Below are 19,374 nucleotides of genomic sequence, written 5' to 3'. Positions count from 1 at the left end.
ACAGGGGGTGCAAAGATGCAGACAGGTGTGTAGCTTTGTGGGTGTGAACATGTGGAAGTCTTCTTCTGAAGTTTCTCCTTTCTCTTTGGAAGAGTAAAGCAAGCTCACTAACAGAGGAAATGGGGAGAGAGGTAGTGGAGGTTTGAAGAGTGGAAAGTATGAAGGAATTAACTAAACAATAAGTGCACCCACAGTTGCCAACAGTACACGTATCACTTTCAAAAAGGTAATATAATAATAAATTTATTTTATAACACCTTCAATGTTGCCCCACTGCCTTCAGGATAAATATAAATTCATTAGCATTATATTAAACACTCTTCTTGATTTGACTCCTTTATAAACCTTAACCTCATCTCCTATCACATTCTCATTACAATTTATGCTTCATTCTTATGAATTACTTAGTGTTCTCCCTAAATGGTTTTATGTTTAAGGTCCCTGGGGCAAATTTTACTTTGCAAAGATGACTGGAAAAAACGTATCCATCTCATATGTTGTAGGGCTATGAGACACTTTTTAAAACTCAGGGCCTTAAGCATGCTATGCAAGTGTTCTACTAATGAGCTATACCCACAGCCCTGAAACGTGATCTGATGAGTAGAGTCTAATTCCTTATCTCCTTGAATCTGTGACTGTTTTGACAAAAAAATTAACATATATATATGTATATACATATACATATACATATATTACTTTTAACACTGTGCCATTCTAGTAGAAGACTTCTACTGGCCTGGCAGTTTTACTATGCCTTTTGGAATGCTTGCTCTTGGCATTCATCCTCCTAGCCCCTAGCCACCATGCTGTGAGAAAACATGAGTACAAGAGGCACTTCTAATAGGCAGTCCTAGCTGGGCTCCCAGCATCAGAAGCCAGTCACTTAAGTAAGTCATGTTGGAATGACCAGTCCAGTTGAACCTTCAGGAGAATGAGCCCATGACAACATGGACTATAACCATAAGAGACCCCAACCAGCAACCATCAAATGAACAGGGTCAATCCACAGATTTAAGAGTTGGTTCTTAATGCTGGAGGTATCACGATACCTGACTTCAAACTATATTACAAAGCAATAACAATAAAAACAGCATGGTACTGGCACAAAAACAGACATGAAGACCAGTGGAACAGAATAGACGACCCAGATATGAAGCCACACAACTATAACCAACTTGTCTTTGACAAAGGCGCTAAAAATATACAATGGACAAAAAGCAGCCTCTTCAACAAAAATTGCTGGGAAAACTGGTTAGCAGTCTGCAAAAAACTGAAACTAGATCCATGTATATCATCCTATACCAATATTAACTCAAAATGGATCAAGGATCTTAATATCAGACCACAAGCTCTAAAGTTGATACAGGAAAGAGAAGGAAATACTCTGGAATTAGTAGGTATAGGTAAGAACTTTCTCAATGGAACCCCAGCAGCACAGCAACTAAGAGATAGCATAGATAAATGGGACTTCATAAAACTAAAAAGCTTCTGCTCAACAAAATAAATGGTCTCTAAACTGAAGAGAACACCCACAGAGTGGGAGAAAATATTTGCCAGCTACACATCAAAGGACTGATAACCAGAATATATAGGGAACTTAAAAAACTAAATTCTCCCAAAATTAATGAACCAATACTGAAATGGGCAAGTGAACTAAACAGAACTTTCTCAAAAGAAGAAATTCAAATGGCCAAAAAACACATGAAAGAATGCTCACCATCTCTAGCAATAAAGGAAATGCAAATTAAAACCACACTAAGATTCCACCTCACCCCTGTTAGAATAGCCATCATTAGCAACACCACCACCAACAGGTGTTGGTGAGGATGCGGGGAAAAAGGAACCCTCTTACACTGTTGGTGGGAATGTAAACTAGTACAACCACTCTGAAAAAAAATTTGGAGGCTACTTAAAAAGCTAAACATTGATCTACCATTTGATCCAGCTATACCACTCTTGGGGATATACCCAAAAGACTGTGACACACCCATGTGCAGAGGCACCTGCACACCCATGTTTATTGCAGCACTATTCACAATAGCCAAGTTATGGAAACAGCCAAGATGCCCCACTACTGACAAATGGATCAAGAAAATGTGGTATCCAGGAAATCAATGTGAGTCAACTCCCTGTATAGCTATCCTTATCTCAACTAGCAAAAACCCTTGTTCTCTCCTATTATTGCTTATACTCTCTCTTCAACAAAATTAGAGATAAGGACAAAATAGTTTCTGCTGGGTAGCGAGGGGGTGGGGGGAGGGGGAGGGGGCAGGGGAGGTGGTAAGGGAGGGAGTGGGGGCAGGGGGGAGAAATGCATTGTATGCACATATGAATAATAAAACAATAAAAATTAAAAAAAGAGTTGGTTCTTGTGGTTGCTTTTTATTTGCTTGCTTTTTGTTTTGACACAGGGTCTCACTATGTAGCTCACACTGGCTTTGAACCCATGATCCTTCTGCTTTTCCCTCCCCAGAGCTGGGATTACAGGCATGCACCACATCTTTATCTGAAAAAAAATACTGCTAAATTATAGGGTGGTTTACTACACAGCAGTACATAACCAAAACTGCCTTGAGTGCTAATGTGGAATAGGGCAACTGTAGTAGTAAGAGGATTAATAGTAGATAGGCTTTGTCACTTTTTGGCTGTATGACCTTAGAAATTATTTAAATTCTTGAATTTCATCTTTCCATAAGTGGGGATAATAATAACCACCTCACATGACACAGTTGTCATTGATTAATGTTAAGGAGTAAATATTTATGTGCATCACATTAGGCTTTAGCTTTAGCCCACTGAATACAGAATTTGCTCTCCTGCCATCCTGACTTTTTCTTCATGCTCACACCTTCTAAGGAGGATTTGTGGCACAGTATTTACTAATGGGAACAAATATTGCATTGCATATATATCTGTGAGCATGCCTTCTGTTTTTCTGTAACTGGATAAATGAGAATATTTCAGTTACCCTTGCTAATGCAACTCATTGATAAGTGAGCGAAGAGGCTTGCCCTACAGTGTCAGTTACAGCTAAAATACACATATAGAGGTACAGGAAGCTACTGTAGCCTTGAACAAAGCCATATTCTCCAATCGAGATTTAACAGGGCTTTTGGTACTTATGCAAAGTAGCATTTTATTTCTTATCTGGCCACTAATCCTGTTTGATCATGGCTCTCTTATAGAGGAAAACAGAAGTATAAATTGGTCTAAGAACCAAAGCCCACCCTAATAGGAGAAGTTTCTCCTATTCCTTAGCATTCAGTTCAAGCACTGCCTTCTCTGGAAACAGTCTTTAAGCCCTCACTGGAATAGGTCAGGTTCCTTTTCCTTAAGTTCCCATGTCTCTTTATATTTAGATCGCCTCTGATGTTCAGATTTGTTTGATACTTTTCCCCAATACTAAGTGAACCTCTTTAGAATGGGAAAAGAAAGGTCTTCCATTCAAAGTGTTGATATATGACAGATTCTCAATAAGTATTTGTGGAATAAATGGCTACATTAAAAAAATTAAAGATATTTGGGTATGTGTGATATATGCAACCCCCCCCATTCTCCCATGCACATATTCTTCCAATACAAATAGCCAAAACCCAGGTACAGATTTTACTTACATTCCATATTCAGTAATTAAGATATGAAGAGGGTGACATAGGCTAAATAGAAAACTTGCAAATTATTATTAATGCCACCCAAAACCAACATTAAAATCTTGGTACTATTATTCAAAATATGTAATTTAATGTACCACAGGTATCATAGTAAGATGAACAATAATTATACAAGAGTCACATATATAAATATTTACTTATATACCTTCAAAAATGTCAGTGGCTTCCAGTTCTGTAATCTTGTGTCTTATTTCAAGTAATGAGAGTTGTACTACGTCCCTGTTATTAAAAAAATTTGTTAACTATGATTTAATTAAAAATAACATAAGAAAACTAGTACATATAACCCACCAGTACTTTAGAACAATTTATTATGAAATATCATTTATTGAACACTTGATTGTAAATCAGCAGTTAGGCAAATGAAGGCTTCTGATTAGTCATTTCCAGAAGGGATTAAATATGCACTAAAGCTCAAAGTCCCCAGGTAACCATTGAAAATTATTTACTCTTAATTAAATATGATCCTAAAGAATTGGGTTATCTTATTCTCAGAACCCAGAAAATTAAAAGCTGCAAATTATAAAAAGGAATAGCTAGAATAGGTAAGAACTTATAACCAGAAAAAAAACACACAGAGAGCATTTTTTTTTTATAGTATTCCAGAGGTTAACCATTTAGGGCATCAGTAAACAGCACACTAATTAATCACAGTACATATAAAGACAAGTTTATTCAATAAATATTTTGAATGCCTATTATGTTACAGGCATTGTGCTAAAAACAGTACAGTGAACAAGTGCATTGCCAATACACTTGGCAACAGCAGCAAACTTCCACTAGATGCTTATTTTGTAAAAAGCAGAGCTAAATGCTTTACACTACATTTTATTCCATCCTAACAAATGCAGGAAGTAGAACATTTGTATAAAAATTTTAAAAGTTGAGAAAGCTGAGGCTTAAAGAGGTTAAACAAGATCCTTAAATTTATATAGACTTCCTCTAAAGTTTTTGCTCTGATCCTTTACTGCCTCAGAGAACACACAGAACCTGTCCTCAAAATGCTTATAGTTTGGTGTAAGATTAAGACTAGGGCAATTTGGGCAATTACTAGTGAGACTGGAGTAGGATAGAGGAAAGAAAAGCACACTATGGGACACTGCAGAACAGTCCAATTCTCATGGGACCTATGTGGATACCAATATTATCTACTGAAAAATACTGAGAATGTTCAAAGTTTTAATGTGAAGTGCTAGTATCATTTAAAACATTTTTTTCTAGTGCTGGGGATCGAACCCAGGGCCTCATACAAGCTAGGCAAGTGCTCTCTTCCACTGAGCTACATCTCTGCACCTTTGACCCTTTTTAATTTTGAGTCAGGGCCTGGCTAAGTTGCCCAGGATCCCTTTTCCCTCAGCCTCCCGAGTACAGGTGTACGCGCGCCACTACGCAGGCTAACAACCTTGCTTAATATTACTTTAAAAAGCATTTGGGACTAGGGATATCCCTCAGTGGCTCAGCGCGTGCCTAGCATTGGCAAGGTCACGGGGTCCATATTGAGCAGAACAAAAAACCCCAGAAAAACAACAACAACAAAAAGTATACAAAGGCCCCAATTTTACAAAATGTGAATGAGCATTTCTGAAGTTCTTGTAAAGGTACAGAAAAGCCTAAGCTTTGTGGAACATCAAAACCCGCTAAATATTTTAAGCACTGCGGTATATAACAGACATGCCCTTTGCGAGATTTGATCCTAAAGGCAGAACAATCTATTTACATTGCTCACTTTGAAAAGTAAACTAATCTGTCGCGTTAAACACTGCTTTGGGAGGTGGCGGGGAGGTGCCCGGTACCCCTGGACTACCACAGCTTCGGCCGTGGGGGCGGGGCGCGCGTGGGCGCAGGCCACCAGTGACACCCCGGGGAGCCCTGGGGGCGAAGACGCGACCCACGCGGCTGGGCACATAGCGGCGGGAGCCCGCGCACCGCCCACTCACTTCTTCTGGATTTCCTCCAGCAGCTCCAGTTTAAGGCGGCCGGTGCCCATACCGTCCAAGCTGTCGCCTCTTCCCTCCCCCATAGTGGCAGGTCAGGGACCTCCCGCGCCCTTCCCCTCGGCACAGCTTGGAGCATAAGAGCTGAAAGGACACGCAAGACCCAGGAGGGAAGAAGGATCGTTAGGGGTCGTCGCCATGGCTAACTGCCTCACAGACGCCGGCTCCGCGCCGCCCCGCCCCTCGCGTCCCTCGTACGTCATAAGCCGTCGCCCGCCGCTGGGGGAAGGAGGGGCTATAAGGAGAAGTGGGCGCTCATTAGGATCGCAGTGAGGAGTAGGTCTCGCGAGGCTCCAAGGCTGTGGCACCAGTCCTTCTCCCGAAGTGAGGGAAGGACTTGCTTTGCCCTGGGGGGCGGAAGGGATGTGAATGGCTGCACATCCCTTTAAGTGTAAAGGGTCGAAAATATCCGCCTTTTTCTTGCCTTCTGTGGGCCTTTGTTGCTTTCCTAAACACTGATAGGCCTTGTTAGCGAAATGCTGGATCAAGAGTGGACGTGTCCTGCTTTGCTTCACCAGAGGCCCTAGTTAGGGGTGTCAGACGAGGAGCACTGCCTCAACTCAGAAAGTCTTCTGAGTCTCCACCAGGAAATTCTGTTTTGGAGGCAAATCTGTGGACTGTCCACTGCAACTTGAAATGTCTTTATATGAGATATCTGGGTTTTAGTCATCCTCCCAGCCCCCCATCCCGTTAAAAGTCAGCACAGCTATCTACCACTATCTTTGCATCTGGTGAAAGAATTCAGGCAAGATGTGAAAATGATAGCAAAGTTTATTAAGAGGATAAAAATGGGGGAAAATGAGGGGAAAGGAAAATGAGAGCAAAGACTCAAAATGGTGGTCTTCATTTGGTATTATACTTTCCCAGCTGGGGGAATACACGTGGTCATGTCTAGCAATGTCAGTCATTAAGATAATGGATCTGAGTGGCTAAGATGGGTGCTAAAACAGGGAGATGTCATCCAAAACACAGGACAATAGGTGTGCTTTAGGACTTCCCCTCTCTAGACTTGCCATCTTTTTATCTTTCTACCCATCGAAGGAGCACTTGCTGTTTGTTAACATTTCAAAGAGGAAGGTAGATACAGATAGCCCCTTTATGCCTCCCTGTTCTTATAACTAAACATCTAAAAGTAGGTGGGAGAGGGCTAGCAGCTCTGATTCAGTTTTTACTTTCTCTTTCCAAAGTCTGCATCTGGCCCTTTTAATATTTATTAAAATAATTTCTCCCCATCTCTTCATCTATCCATCCCACCTCACGCATCACTCATGGCTACCTGCTACCTAACACACTAGCTTCTATAGTTTGAATATGTTTTGTTCTCTCCAAAAGTCATGATGAAATTTAATCCTTATTATAAAATATTGAGAGATGAGACTACAGGACCTTTAAGAAGTGATCAGAATTTTGCTCTCATAAGTGGAGTAATCCACTCATTTGATTAATAAATTAATGGCTTATGTCCAGAGTGGGTCCACTCTAAAAGCCAGTTTGCTTAGGGATCTCTGTTCCCTGGTTCTCACCTGGTGATGCTTGCTCATCATGCTTGCTCTGCCAGCAAGATGATGTGGCCCCTTGACCTTGGAGTAGAACCATAAACCAAAATAAACTTGTCATCACTTACCCAGTCTGTGCTATTGTGTTACTAGGTACAGGAAACTAAGACAACAGCTTTTCTGACTGATGCATTTCCTGAATAAGTTTGAGAAGTGTGAGTAGGATACCATGTTTTTTGGCAGAAATCAGCCCAAGTGGTCTGTCTGGTAAGGAATTTTACTGTATTTCATCTATGTCATCTAGTGATGAGAAGAGAGGAACAATAAGTATGCTATATCCGTATGAAAGGAAAAAATCTTTCAAAGATAAAAAAAAGCATAAAATACACACCATGTGGTTAATACTTATTTGGTTGGTTACCAATGTATTTTTGAAAAAAAATTGTGGAAAAAATATTAGAATTGATAGCAAAAATTAGGGACCTATGGTTGCTATACTTTAAGTTTGTACTAAATAAACCTTAGAATAATTTTCAAGATAAATGTTGGAGCTAAGGAACGTCTTCTATTAGTGGGTTTTTCCTCTTCTTCAGATAGAGGGGAGGTGAGAATGACCTGGGGATGGTAGAAAGCTAATCGTGTGTTATGTATATATTTTAATTTCCCTTATGCTCACCTAACCTATAGATTTTGAAATGTTAAAGACAAGAACTAATGTTTTTTTTTTTGGTTTTTCTCTACAAGCTCCTGCTGTTCTGGTTCAAAGTGAAGAATCCTTTCCATCTCTAATACCACTTCCAAATGGCTAGTCTTCCACCCACACATAAACAACCTGCTTCTCTAGTCCACATACCTTCTTGTTTTAACACACCATTTACTCTTCCTCTTTGTTTCATTTAGAGACTTCATAGTCACTCCTTGTCTATGTTGGGGTACTTTAACTTGCAGCCCACCTAGCCTAAAAATCAGCTATAACTGGCATGACCCTTGGGTAACCTCGTGTAGAGGAAGATAGCCTTGAAACAGGGTTGTAAAACATGGTAAACTGTCAATTAAAAGCTGTAACCTCAGACAGAGCTGTGAGGAATTGCTCATTAGAGCCATGCAAAAGTTCAGGACTGAGATGAAAGGCACCATGCAGAGATAAGCACCCATTCCTGCCTTTCTTTGTCTCCACTTGTAAATAAACTTTCCAAAACAGGACTCCCCTGCTGTTCTTATCTAAACCTTAGGTTTCTATTCCACTACTAGCCCCTAATTTATGGGAGAACTCATTCCTTGTAACCTGATAAGTAAACCTCTGGTGTTTCCCCAGTTCCCAATAAATAATATTACCCCACCACCAGGATATGGGCAAGATCAGGAAAATGTGATCCCAGGGGCATGAGGAATTCCTATGTGACGATGATTGATGCTTTAAAGAGTAAAAGACCTGCTTAAACTTTGCTCTCAGGGTCCTTGTTGAAACGTGCTGCTTCAGGCGGATGCTCGGACCCTAGCCAGCTAGAAATAAACCTCGCCTTGTGACTTCCTTTGTCTCGAGTATCCTTTGTCCTCTCAGAAGGTGGCTGGCCTCATACCCTAACATCTACACTATGACAACAAAAAGGGTCCTAGTTGATTGGACTTCCAAATGACTGATCGCATTCTACAATCTCACCCTTTTAATTTACAACTCTCATCACTTGTTTTTTCCACTTCTCTTCCACAAACATACTTTTGATCTTGTCATCATCACTCAGAGTGACTTCACTTTGAGTTTGAAAACCAAAGCTTCTTGCACTTTAAGCTCCCAACTCAGTTTCTGCCTATACAGTGGAAAGGTATATTATCTGGAGGCTTTTTAAACATGTAAATTTTGGAACTCTAACCTGTATCTCAAAGATCTTACTTCATTCATAGCACACTCTAGCAGTTTGTTCTAGAACAGACTTCCAAATGTATCTTTTAAATTTTAACAGAACATATTGGTAATTACAGAACATACCAGTAATTGTTTTCTCCACTGAATAACCTCCAGAGTGATCAAGCTGTTTCTTTACAGGTGACAGCTCTTTGCATAGAAGAATATATTTTAAGACATTATTTCAGTCTTATTTTTTCATCTGATCTACAAGATCCTGAATCTTGTATATATATTGTAACTATTTTTTTTTTGGAAAAAAATCTCTTCAGAAATTAATGAAATGTTCTTTTTGAATTATTTCTGTTGCTAAAGAAAAAACAAAATTGCAAAACCCATTGGGAAGTCTGTTTAAAAACACTGAAGTCTTTAGCTTGTTAAGAAAAGACAGAACTAGATTCTCTTTGAGCAGGGCAACATTTACCAAACTTACATAAGAAATAGAATATGAAGTGATACCTGGTTAACAAGCCAGGTTTGTTTGTTTTTGCCAATACTGGGGTTTGAACTAGGGCCTCATACTTGTTAGGCAGATGCTCTACCACTTAATCCACTAGTACTTTTTTGTGTTGGATATTTTTGAGATAGGGTTTCATGAACTATTTGCCTGGTTGGCCTCAAACTGTGATCCTCCTTTTTTCAGTTCACAGGCATGAGCCACCAGCACCTGGCTAAGCCTGGCTTTTCCTAATGCCAAGAAGAACACCATGAGCCAGTTATCACTTCTTTGCCCATTGCATGTTGGCACCAGCCAACACAACACAATTGAACACTGGATGGAACAATACACTCATTGCATTACTTACAAAGCAAGATGGGTTCCAATTGTGTATATGGGTTTCCCATGGGTTTTGTGTTCCCCAGGTAGCCAACACAGGGCAATTTGCCCCACACTCCTCTTGTGCTGAGGAAGACTGACCCCACCCCTTTCCCCAGTGTATTCTGAAATACTGAAAGCTGGGGATGTGCCTGAAGGCCATGGACACATGTATAGTCTGAACAAAGGAACATTCATTAAGCCTGAGATGCAAAGATATTCCCATACAATACCCAGACTGTATGTCTCTATCTCTCTCCGGAAGGAAGTATTCCAGGCTCAAGAGCCATTCTGATGTGGGGTGGAGGGACGGTGTCAAAAGACTGCAGGAGCCTTTCCCAACATTTAGCTTCCTTTAACATACCTATGAAGACAGGGAAAGAGGCAAAAGCCTCACACTAAGGACTGATGAACTATTTCTAGTATCCTGGGGAATTTTATGCCAACTATTAAGCCAATGGAATTGTAATAAAAAAAACATAGCAGCTGTAACTGGGAAACCTATTTAAACTGTTTGTCCTCTCTACCTACATTCATGAATGACAAGAAGAGGCTGGCCAAGCAGTTACTACTGTTTAGGCCTTTCATTTTGAAGTACATGACCTTTTATCCTGATTCATACTATTCCTTTTGATCTTGGGCAAGTTAACTTTTTTGTACTTCAAATTTCCTATTCTATAGAATGAAAATTTTAATGATATATACATCATTGGCAAGTTGTGAGGCTAAAATGAATTAATCTACATAAAAACACTTAGAATGCTACTGTCAAATAGTAGACACTATATAAACATTAGTAGAACCATTAGCTGTCATTATTTCCAGTCAGTTGGGTGTCTGGAGGTGCACCACCCAGTACTGCATGGGAAAGGTCAATCAGCAGAGGCAAAGTAAGGAAAAACCCTGATAGCCATAAATATGACTTATAGTTGTTTTTTACTTGCAGACAGGTAAAAGGCCTTGTGTTAGTGTGTTTCTGCTGCTGTTAACAAAACACCTGAGACTCAGTAATTTTAAAGAACAGACATTTCTCACAGTTCTGGAGTTCCACGATCAATGCACTGGCAGGTTGTGTTACTACGCTTGGTCTCTGCTTCCAAGATGGCGCCTTGTTGCTGTGCCGTCACATAGTGGAAGGACGGAGGGCAAAGCAGACAAATGCCATGACCTCACATTTGCTAAAAAGGGCCTTGGTAGTGTCCTCCAGTCTCTTCTTAAGGCCCTAATCCCACCCATGAGGACAAAGACCTCATGGCTTATTTATTTCCTGAAGACCCATCTCTTAATACTGTTATACTGGGGACTAAGTTTCAATATGAATTTGGAAGGGAACACATTAAAATTGCAGTAAGCCTGTAGACAATGAAATCTAGGCTAGGGAGTTTTGATGGCTTTGTGGCCCATGGGGCACCCAGACAAAGGGTGCTCTGGGAATATAGATATTTGGTCCTAAGTCACTTGGAAATTTCTAAGAAAAATGGTTATTATTCATAATTTCCTTTTAACCATACCTGTGTTTTTGTTAATAAGGTGACTCTTGGAAGATGGGGGCTGGTTATTTCCAACAAAATAGTTGGAAGGTTGGAACTTTCAGCTCTGTCCCTCCAACCTTGACCTCCATGGGGATGGGAGAGAGTTGGGATTAGGTTAAATCACCAATGGTCAATAAATTATGTCTGTGTAATGGGGCCTCCCTAAGAACTCTGAATAATAGGGTTCAGAGAGATTCCAGATTGGTGAATACATTCACATGCCTGGATAGTGCTATACTCCAACTCTATGGGAACAGAAGCTCCAGTTCCTTTAGTCTAGGAGAGGGGTCAGAACACTTTTCCTGTAAAGAGTCAGACAGTAAATACTGCATGCTTGTGGGCTGTATAGTCTCTTGCAACTACTCATCTCTGGTGGTACAGTAGAGAGCAGCCGTGGCTAATATGTAAACAAATGTGTGTAACTATGCTTCACTTTAAAGCTTTACTTTTTAAAGCAGGTAGCTGGTTGGACATACTTGCAGACCTCTGGACTAAGGTAATTTTCCAAACTTTGGGGTCCACCATTTGCCATTCCATTTTTTAAACTTGAAAAAAGCAGAGACAAAAACTATTTGCCAATTCAATTTTATTTCCATTTTAACAACTAGTACATCATCCTTCACCCTACAAAAAAGCTCCACTAATTCTGTGTTCTTGAAATACAAGCACAAATGAATATATTTGAGGCCAAGCAATTCAGAAAATTTTTATTCACAATGTACATTCTTTAACCAATTTTGAATAAAAGTAGTAAATTAAGTAGCCACTAGAGGTTCAGAAATGAATAGACTATAGCTATGCAAACCAATACCAATCTTTTAAAAATCAATAAACAAAAATAAAATGCCATTATTTATTTACTTACAAACATTTGTAGCTTAAAAAAAATCAGTAAATATCTATCATGTCTTCCATCAAAGTGGAAACTATTGGGCTCATTCTTTATCTTGATCATGAGTAGGGACTTCTTTTTGGTGGAAGTGGGGTTTGAACTCAGGGCTTTGAGCTTGCAAAACAGGTGCTCTACTGCTTGAATCACACCTCTGGCTCATTTTTCTTTGGTTATTTTGAAGAAGGGGGTCTTAGAAACCATTTGCTTGGGCTGGCCTCAAACCTTGATCCTCCTGATCTTGGCCTCCCAAGTAGCTACGATTATAGGTGTGAGCCTGTAATCTGCACTGGGCAGAACCTCTCTTCTTTGTAATGGCCTTTTAATGACTTCCAATGACTGAATCCAAAACCAAGTTAATTTACCCATCTGTAAATTCAACTCTGATTTTATATTTTAGTTTTTTTTAAAGATTTTTAGCCTTTCAGAAAAACTTACAGAAGCAGATGTGGTAAAATGATTTAAGTACTTTTCTCCAACTAAGCTGATAATAATTACTTCAAAGTTTAATACTATTCCAATCATACTACAAAATTTCCTAGGCTCTTAACAGATCACTATCAGATGCAAGTGAAAAGCCTTAAAGATGCTTTTGTATTCATTTTAACTCAAAAAGACCATCTCACTTCCTGACAAGGCAAGCTACCAAATAATTTTATAGGATCTCACTTTATTTTTCATGATCAGATTCTTTCCTAATTTGAAGAAGTCTTTTTAAAATGTTATCTGAGAATTATTTTAGTTTAAGATTATAGTTTTATTTAGCTTATACACTGACAATGATGGGCATGTAAAAAGATCCACAATTAGTGCAAAAAGAGGAGACAATATTTTAAGTCATTCCTTCCCAGTATAAATAGAACTAAGGTTACTATAGGCAGTATTTTATGTAAATATGTAAGTTTCTGTTTTGCTTTCTGAAAGCTAGCAGATACAAAAATAGTTTCACACCAGGTTTAATGAGGTTTATAGCACATGTACTATATAAGCTTTAACTGTGAAAATATTTTAGCCACATTTAGGGAAAAAATAAACTTACTGAACTTCTAGAATACTGATTATTTTCCTTGTAAGTAGAACACATGCACCAAAACTTGAGTCACTTTATAAGAAAGAATATATTTAAAAATACTGACTAATCTGTGGAAAATTCTACATTTGCCTATTTAACAAAATTTCTTCCTTTTGATAAGGCTTTGGTAAAGGTAATTTCCAGCACTTTCATCATTTATCTTTCTTCTTTGCCTCTTTCTTCTCTATTTTCTCTGTCTGCTCATCCTTCTCTCCTCTCATTTTTGCATTTGCTACTGCTCCTTGACTTTCATTCTGAGAACTATCAACTATCTGGTAGTCCTCAAGGAGTGTCTGTCCTGTTTGTTTTGCAGTTTTCTTCACCATTGCCTTGATACCAATGTTGTCAATATTATAGGCAGTTACCCCAACATTGATGGCAGAATCCACTGCATTGTGTGTAGCTTCTCCTGCATTATGCCCGTATCTTTAAAAAAGATGAGAAAATGTACAATGAAATTATAAATAAGGTCTTCTGAAATTAGTTTTAAAGAAGTTATATGATTACTGTGATATACCTGAAAGCACAAAGTTTAGATTTCAACTTAATTAATGACTTAGAGAATTAAATCAGTTACAAAGCTGTATTTTCTCTTATAGTAAAAACCATGTGTGACAATGATCCCAGATTAGCTGAGAATGATATAATAGACTGTTGAATAGAATGTAAATTATAAAAAAGTTGTTAACCAGTCATTTTAAAAAAGTCTCCATTTCTGAGAATATAAGGAAAAATTTTCACTGAAGCAACTGCAGGACATAAAACCTAGTCATTATATCCTTTTTCATCCAGGGGAGTCTGATTTTGCCTTTAAACAGTCAATTTCTTACATTCTCATTGGCACTCTACTACAGACTCATTGGCCTTCTTGCTATTTCTTAAAACACCAAGCACCAAAGGCATTAGGACCTTTGTCCTGGCTTGTCTCTATCTGGACTTCACAAGGTTCACTGCCACACCTGGTCAAGTGACCCAGCTATTATCTTTTCAGTATTTAACCTGTTTAAACAGCCCATCTCACTGCCAATAAATTCTTTTTTGAACTGCTTTCTTCCTCCATAATGTAGCACCTTCTACATAGAACTTACTTATGACCACTGCTAACATCTTACTTATTTGTCTCACATATAAACTCCACTGGGGAGGATTATCTTTTGCTTTGTTCATTAATGTACCCTATGTATCTGTAACAATGACTGATATTTAATAAGTATTTAATGAATGAATGAATGGAATGAGCAATTCCTATCCTGTCTCGCTCCCTCCTTCCCTCCCTCCATTTCTTCCTTCCTCACTATGTAGTCCACATTGGCCTCTAAGTCATGATCCTCCTTCCTCAACTCCTGAATGCTGGGATTATAGGTGTGTACTTACCCTCAGTTTCTTGAGTGTCAAATACAGAAAACCTGCACACCTATGTTCATCACTATACTATTTACCAACAGTCAAGTTATAGAATCAGTATAGGTGCCCATCAAAGGACAAATGGATAAAGAAAATGTGGTACATATACAGTGGAGTTATATTCAGCAAAAAAGATGAACAAGATTATAGTTTGCAGGAAAACGGATGAACTGGAGATCATCATGTTAAAAGAAACAAGTCAGTCTCATTAAGTATCTCATATGTAGAATTGGGAGGGGGTCATAAAAGTGAAAGGGGGACTATTAGGGATGTGGAAGGGGAAAAGGGAGAGGGGCAGAGAAGAAAGGGAAACAGTGAATATAATTAAAGTATATTATATGTATGTATGGCAATATCATGAAACTCATTACTCTATGTAATAAATATATGTTAATAAAAGAAAATGTATAGGAAAGTAGATGAGAAATTATAAAACATATGAGTATTATCAACAATAATCAATATCTTTCTTTAGTATATTATGCCTAAAAAATACAATCTGAACTCCTGTACAAGAATACCAATGGTCATAGTCCTATTGTTTTGTTTTACTCTTTACCTCTTTCCCAGGACCTGGCTTTTAAACTTTTCTTGTCTTTAGGTCTCCCCAAATAATGGAATGCTTAAACAACAAAAAGGAAAAATTTTACAGTTTTTGCACACGAAGTTTAATAGGCCCTGTGTGACCTGTATTTGGACATTTTACATTTATCGCTGGATTTAGTTTTTCAATGAACAAATCCTCCATCACTGATAGCCTGGCCTAGAACAGTGGCTTGTAATCTTACTGGCTTATCTGTGCTTGGCTTTTTCCAACCCCAGTGTTGTAAGCATGAAATAATCTTACTGTGGCCCTGATTGATGATTCCATTCTGTCTTTTATTTAATGTTAGTAATTATAATCCATAATAATTATATAGACAGAACCTATGATCAGTCAAACCTTAAGTCTGTACAACTCTGGACTGGATACTTTCTCAGCAGGCATACAACAGAAAAGCTTCCTAAAACTGTGTTCCGCAAGTCCCTCTTGTTTTGCAACCCCTCAGCATTCCAAAGAGTTTGTTGATGGTACAGGAGACAATAGGCCTCATAGTTAAGGAAACACCAGTCATGCAAACTACTGCAGGTGACAATGACAATGACTAAATGAGAAGACCATGGGATGGTGATAGTTTGAGCACTGAAAAAGTGAGCTAACTCTTGGTGGTACATATACTTCTCCAAGACTGTGTGAGCTACAATCAAGTGACATGATAACTGAGAAATTTAGCCACAGTTGTGTTTGCAAGTACAGAAAATCCTCCAGATTTATAAACTTCTTCTTGTGGCTACTGGGAAGGTTTCCTCCTCTACTGATACAGTTTGATATCTCTCATGGCACTTAATGATATTTCTATGTGTAACACAATTCTAAAAGCTACATTTTTAGATAATAATATATTAAATATAAATGATTCTGATTTTTTTTTATTCTTTCATGCTATTTACAACAATTCCTATTAACTTAGGGGGAAAAAAAAAAACCTAAACTAGGAGTCAGAACACTGTCTTATAACACAAACTGCACAAGTGGCCACATGACTTTGCCAAGTCTCCCCCCTCTTTGCATCTCAACATCTTATAAAATGTGTATCTGAAAACACTTTGAAAATTCTAAATGTATGTTTTAAGTGGCTTTTCACAATCGTGTTTACTTTTCAATATAACCTTACCTATCAATTTTCCTTCCCAATATACCTTAGAACAGGTTTCCTAATAGGTTTTTTTCCCTAATTTTTCTCTTCCTAGATAATTTAATTTCTCAGTCCTTTTTTCTTCATTTGGATTCAAACTACATTGTTAAAAACTCCTAGAAAGAATATCTATGGCAAGAATATAAAGCTTATTTTGATCTTTTATTTTTTAATGAGTTAACTTTCATTAGAGTTTAAGTTAAATTTTAGACACATGAACTACGAAAACGAATATGCAGTATGTTCTAAATAAAATAATGAGACTTAACATGATTTTAATCAGTTTTCAGCAATTTCTCCAATGTGTTCAGTGATGTCTACAGAGAGAAAATTAGTAGATTCTAGATTTTATGAATGATAGCATGTCAGCAGTAACATCTTTCAAATAGATCTGCCTGTAAATCAATAATTTGCAAACTTGCAAATTATTCTCAGAAATATTAACCCGAAATATTTAAAGCAGAAATAACTTTTTATTCATCTATTCGTTAAAGGTAGACAGGTAGTGAGTAGCTACTTCATGAAAGGCCTTGTAGGTGAAACCAAGGACTTAACTTTTATCTAGAAGTCAATGGGAAATTAAAAAATTTAGATAAAGGATGATCATGACCAAATGGCATGACTGAACTTATTCTTTAGCAAGCTCCTTCTAATTCTGGTTGCATGATAAATTGTTAAGACTGGTGGCAAGGAAAAAGGAAACAAGGTGTGAGGTAGATGTGAAGTCATGTTGGTCTTTTCTATGGTATTGAGGTTTGAGATGAAGGAATCAATATAAAAAACAACAGGACATAGTAAAAAACTAAAATCTGCAGTGGCATGTAATTAGGATTGGGATTTTACCCTAAAGATTAAGACAAAAGTTAACAGAAAAAAAATAGATTTGAGAGTTGTTGGTGCAAAAGTAGTAACTATATCTATCCATGTAGATGAGATTACCATGAAGAGTAGAAAACAGAACACAAAAGTAAAAAACAGAATCAATTTGTAAGGAATAGGTTTGAAAGACAACCATGAAAAACAGACTGATAAGACAAACAGGAAAGGTGAGCTAAATGAGGACACTGTTAAGTTTGTAGACTGCTAATCCCTTCAATCTTAATAAGCATTAAATACTGGAACAAGATCAAGCAGGAGAAAAGGTAAGTAAGCATGGGATTAGACCTTGTCTATGAAAATTTCTAGAAAAAAACTCTATACATAAGAAAGTTGTGTCTTTCAAATCTAGTGACAACACAAGCTAGAAGACTAGTTACTATAATACACAGAAAAAGCCAAAATGAAGAATTAACTTAATGACAGGTCAAAATCAAAGTGAAATTAAACAATATAAATTAAGCACTATAATTTTAGGTAAAAGTAGTTAACTGCTCAAAGATAAGATATAGGTCCAGACTTCTAACCATTTTTTAAGTCTGATATGAGTCAATAACAGCTACCAAAAACATAATACTCTGTCTTGTGCAATGTATTTAAGTGCAAAATATGATCAAAACAAGGGAAGGAAATCCCATTATATTTGATCTGATTATGACAGATATGGACTATTAGATTCAATTCTGATGCCATATTTTGAGAAGACTGAAAAATTTTAATTTGTCCCTAACAAAATGGAGATAGAAGATAAAGAGAATGACAGATCTAGAAACATATTATATAGAGAATTATTTAAAGAACAGAGAATACTTAGAAGAAAAAAACTGGTGATGAGTAAAATGGTGGTGTTTTAAGTATTTGTACAGATATCATATAGAAAAGGGAAGACTGATTCTATATAATTCCTGAGTAGACATCATGTACATTTGGTTTTGGGAAATATGGCATCAGCCATTGGAGTTACCCATTTACCCCCTGCAAATTTAAGGAACATTTAAATTTCACTCTAAAAAAACCATTAAAACACTGTACCATAAAGCAGTAAGTTTCTTACAGGAAAATATTTATTTTTCAGCTTATTTTCCATGAATGTATGTTCAAAGATAAAATATTTCTAGGGGAAAATAAAATTAGATCTAACTTACTAGAATTATATTATTCTCTTTTAAACAATTTAAAGTGGAACAAAAGGAGCTTAATGATGAAATCAAGAAGCTATGTAGAAGGGTGATAAATTATTTAAGAGGTACTATACTGCAATCAAGTATAGTAGGTTTAAAGTTACTTGTTGCTTTTCATTATTCATGTAGGTCTTCACTTTTCTAAATCCAAAACATAAGACAAAAGTATTAATGTAACAGACAAAAATAAACTTCAGTCTTAATAGTTCCTATATATTTACCCAAATAAATGTTAAGACTGTAGCTGACCTCCTGTACTGCCTTATACTACCAGAATTCAAATTAGGAAGTTAGATAATGCACTTGTTCTTCTCCCAGGCATAAATCAATACTTTATGTAAACGTAAAACAACTACTTGGTAGAGTACTATTTTATTACAAGCAATGAGAATATAAATTTTATTATATTATCATCAGTTGGATTAGAAGAGAAAAACAAATGCTCACTGTACTTTTTGACAGTACAATAAATGTAAATAAAGAAGGATGTACAAGCGTAAATTTATGTAAACAAAAGTAGTAGTAAATAAAATGTAGGAATCACTATCTTTCATCTGTTCAGTTCTATCACTAAGTAACTACTGGCTCAATACTCTTTAAAAGACATTTTCTCTTAAAAAGGTTTTCTACTTCTGAGTCAGATTATCTCCACAGATGAAAAAACAAGATTATTTAGATAAAATCCTTCATTTCAGATTGCAACTCCCATCTTTCCAAGATTCTAATAGTAGAAATTAAGTTACTACTAAGACCAAACCATCTTTACAGTAACACATACAAAACTATGGAACTAAATTCTCACC

General features: G+C 37.2%; 2 protein-coding genes across 7 annotated transcripts in view; both read right to left on the bottom strand.

Annotated features, from left to right (window-relative positions):
• The window catches only part of Sohlh2 (spermatogenesis and oogenesis specific basic helix-loop-helix 2), a 135,473-nt gene extending 129,643 nt beyond the window's left edge, over nt 1-5,830 (bottom strand). The window contains 2 exon segments of the mRNA XM_074043547.1: nt 3,817-3,890; nt 5,609-5,830. Coding sequence (XP_073899648.1) covers nt 3,817-3,890; nt 5,609-5,691 — 157 coding nt within the window. The 5' untranslated portion in view covers nt 5,692-5,830.
• Nucleotides 5,831-11,982: 6,152 nt separating this feature from the next.
• The window catches only part of Spart (spartin), a 67,061-nt gene continuing 59,669 nt past the window's right edge, over nt 11,983-19,374 (bottom strand). For all 6 annotated transcript variants that reach the window (XM_074043537.1, XM_074043540.1, XM_074043539.1 and 3 more), the window contains exon 9: nt 11,983-13,800. In XM_074043537.1, coding sequence (XP_073899638.1) covers nt 13,527-13,800 — 274 coding nt within the window. In that variant the 3' untranslated portion in view covers nt 11,983-13,526. The remainder of the gene's footprint in view (nt 13,801-19,374) is intronic.

This window comes from Castor canadensis, chromosome 10 (genome assembly GCF_047511655.1).
Source record: "Castor canadensis chromosome 10, mCasCan1.hap1v2, whole genome shotgun sequence".
NCBI classification, from domain to species: Eukaryota; Metazoa; Chordata; class Mammalia; order Rodentia; family Castoridae; genus Castor; species Castor canadensis.
The sequence above is the reverse complement of the archived record's forward strand: the minus strand, read 5'-3'. Positions and strand labels throughout refer to the sequence as shown.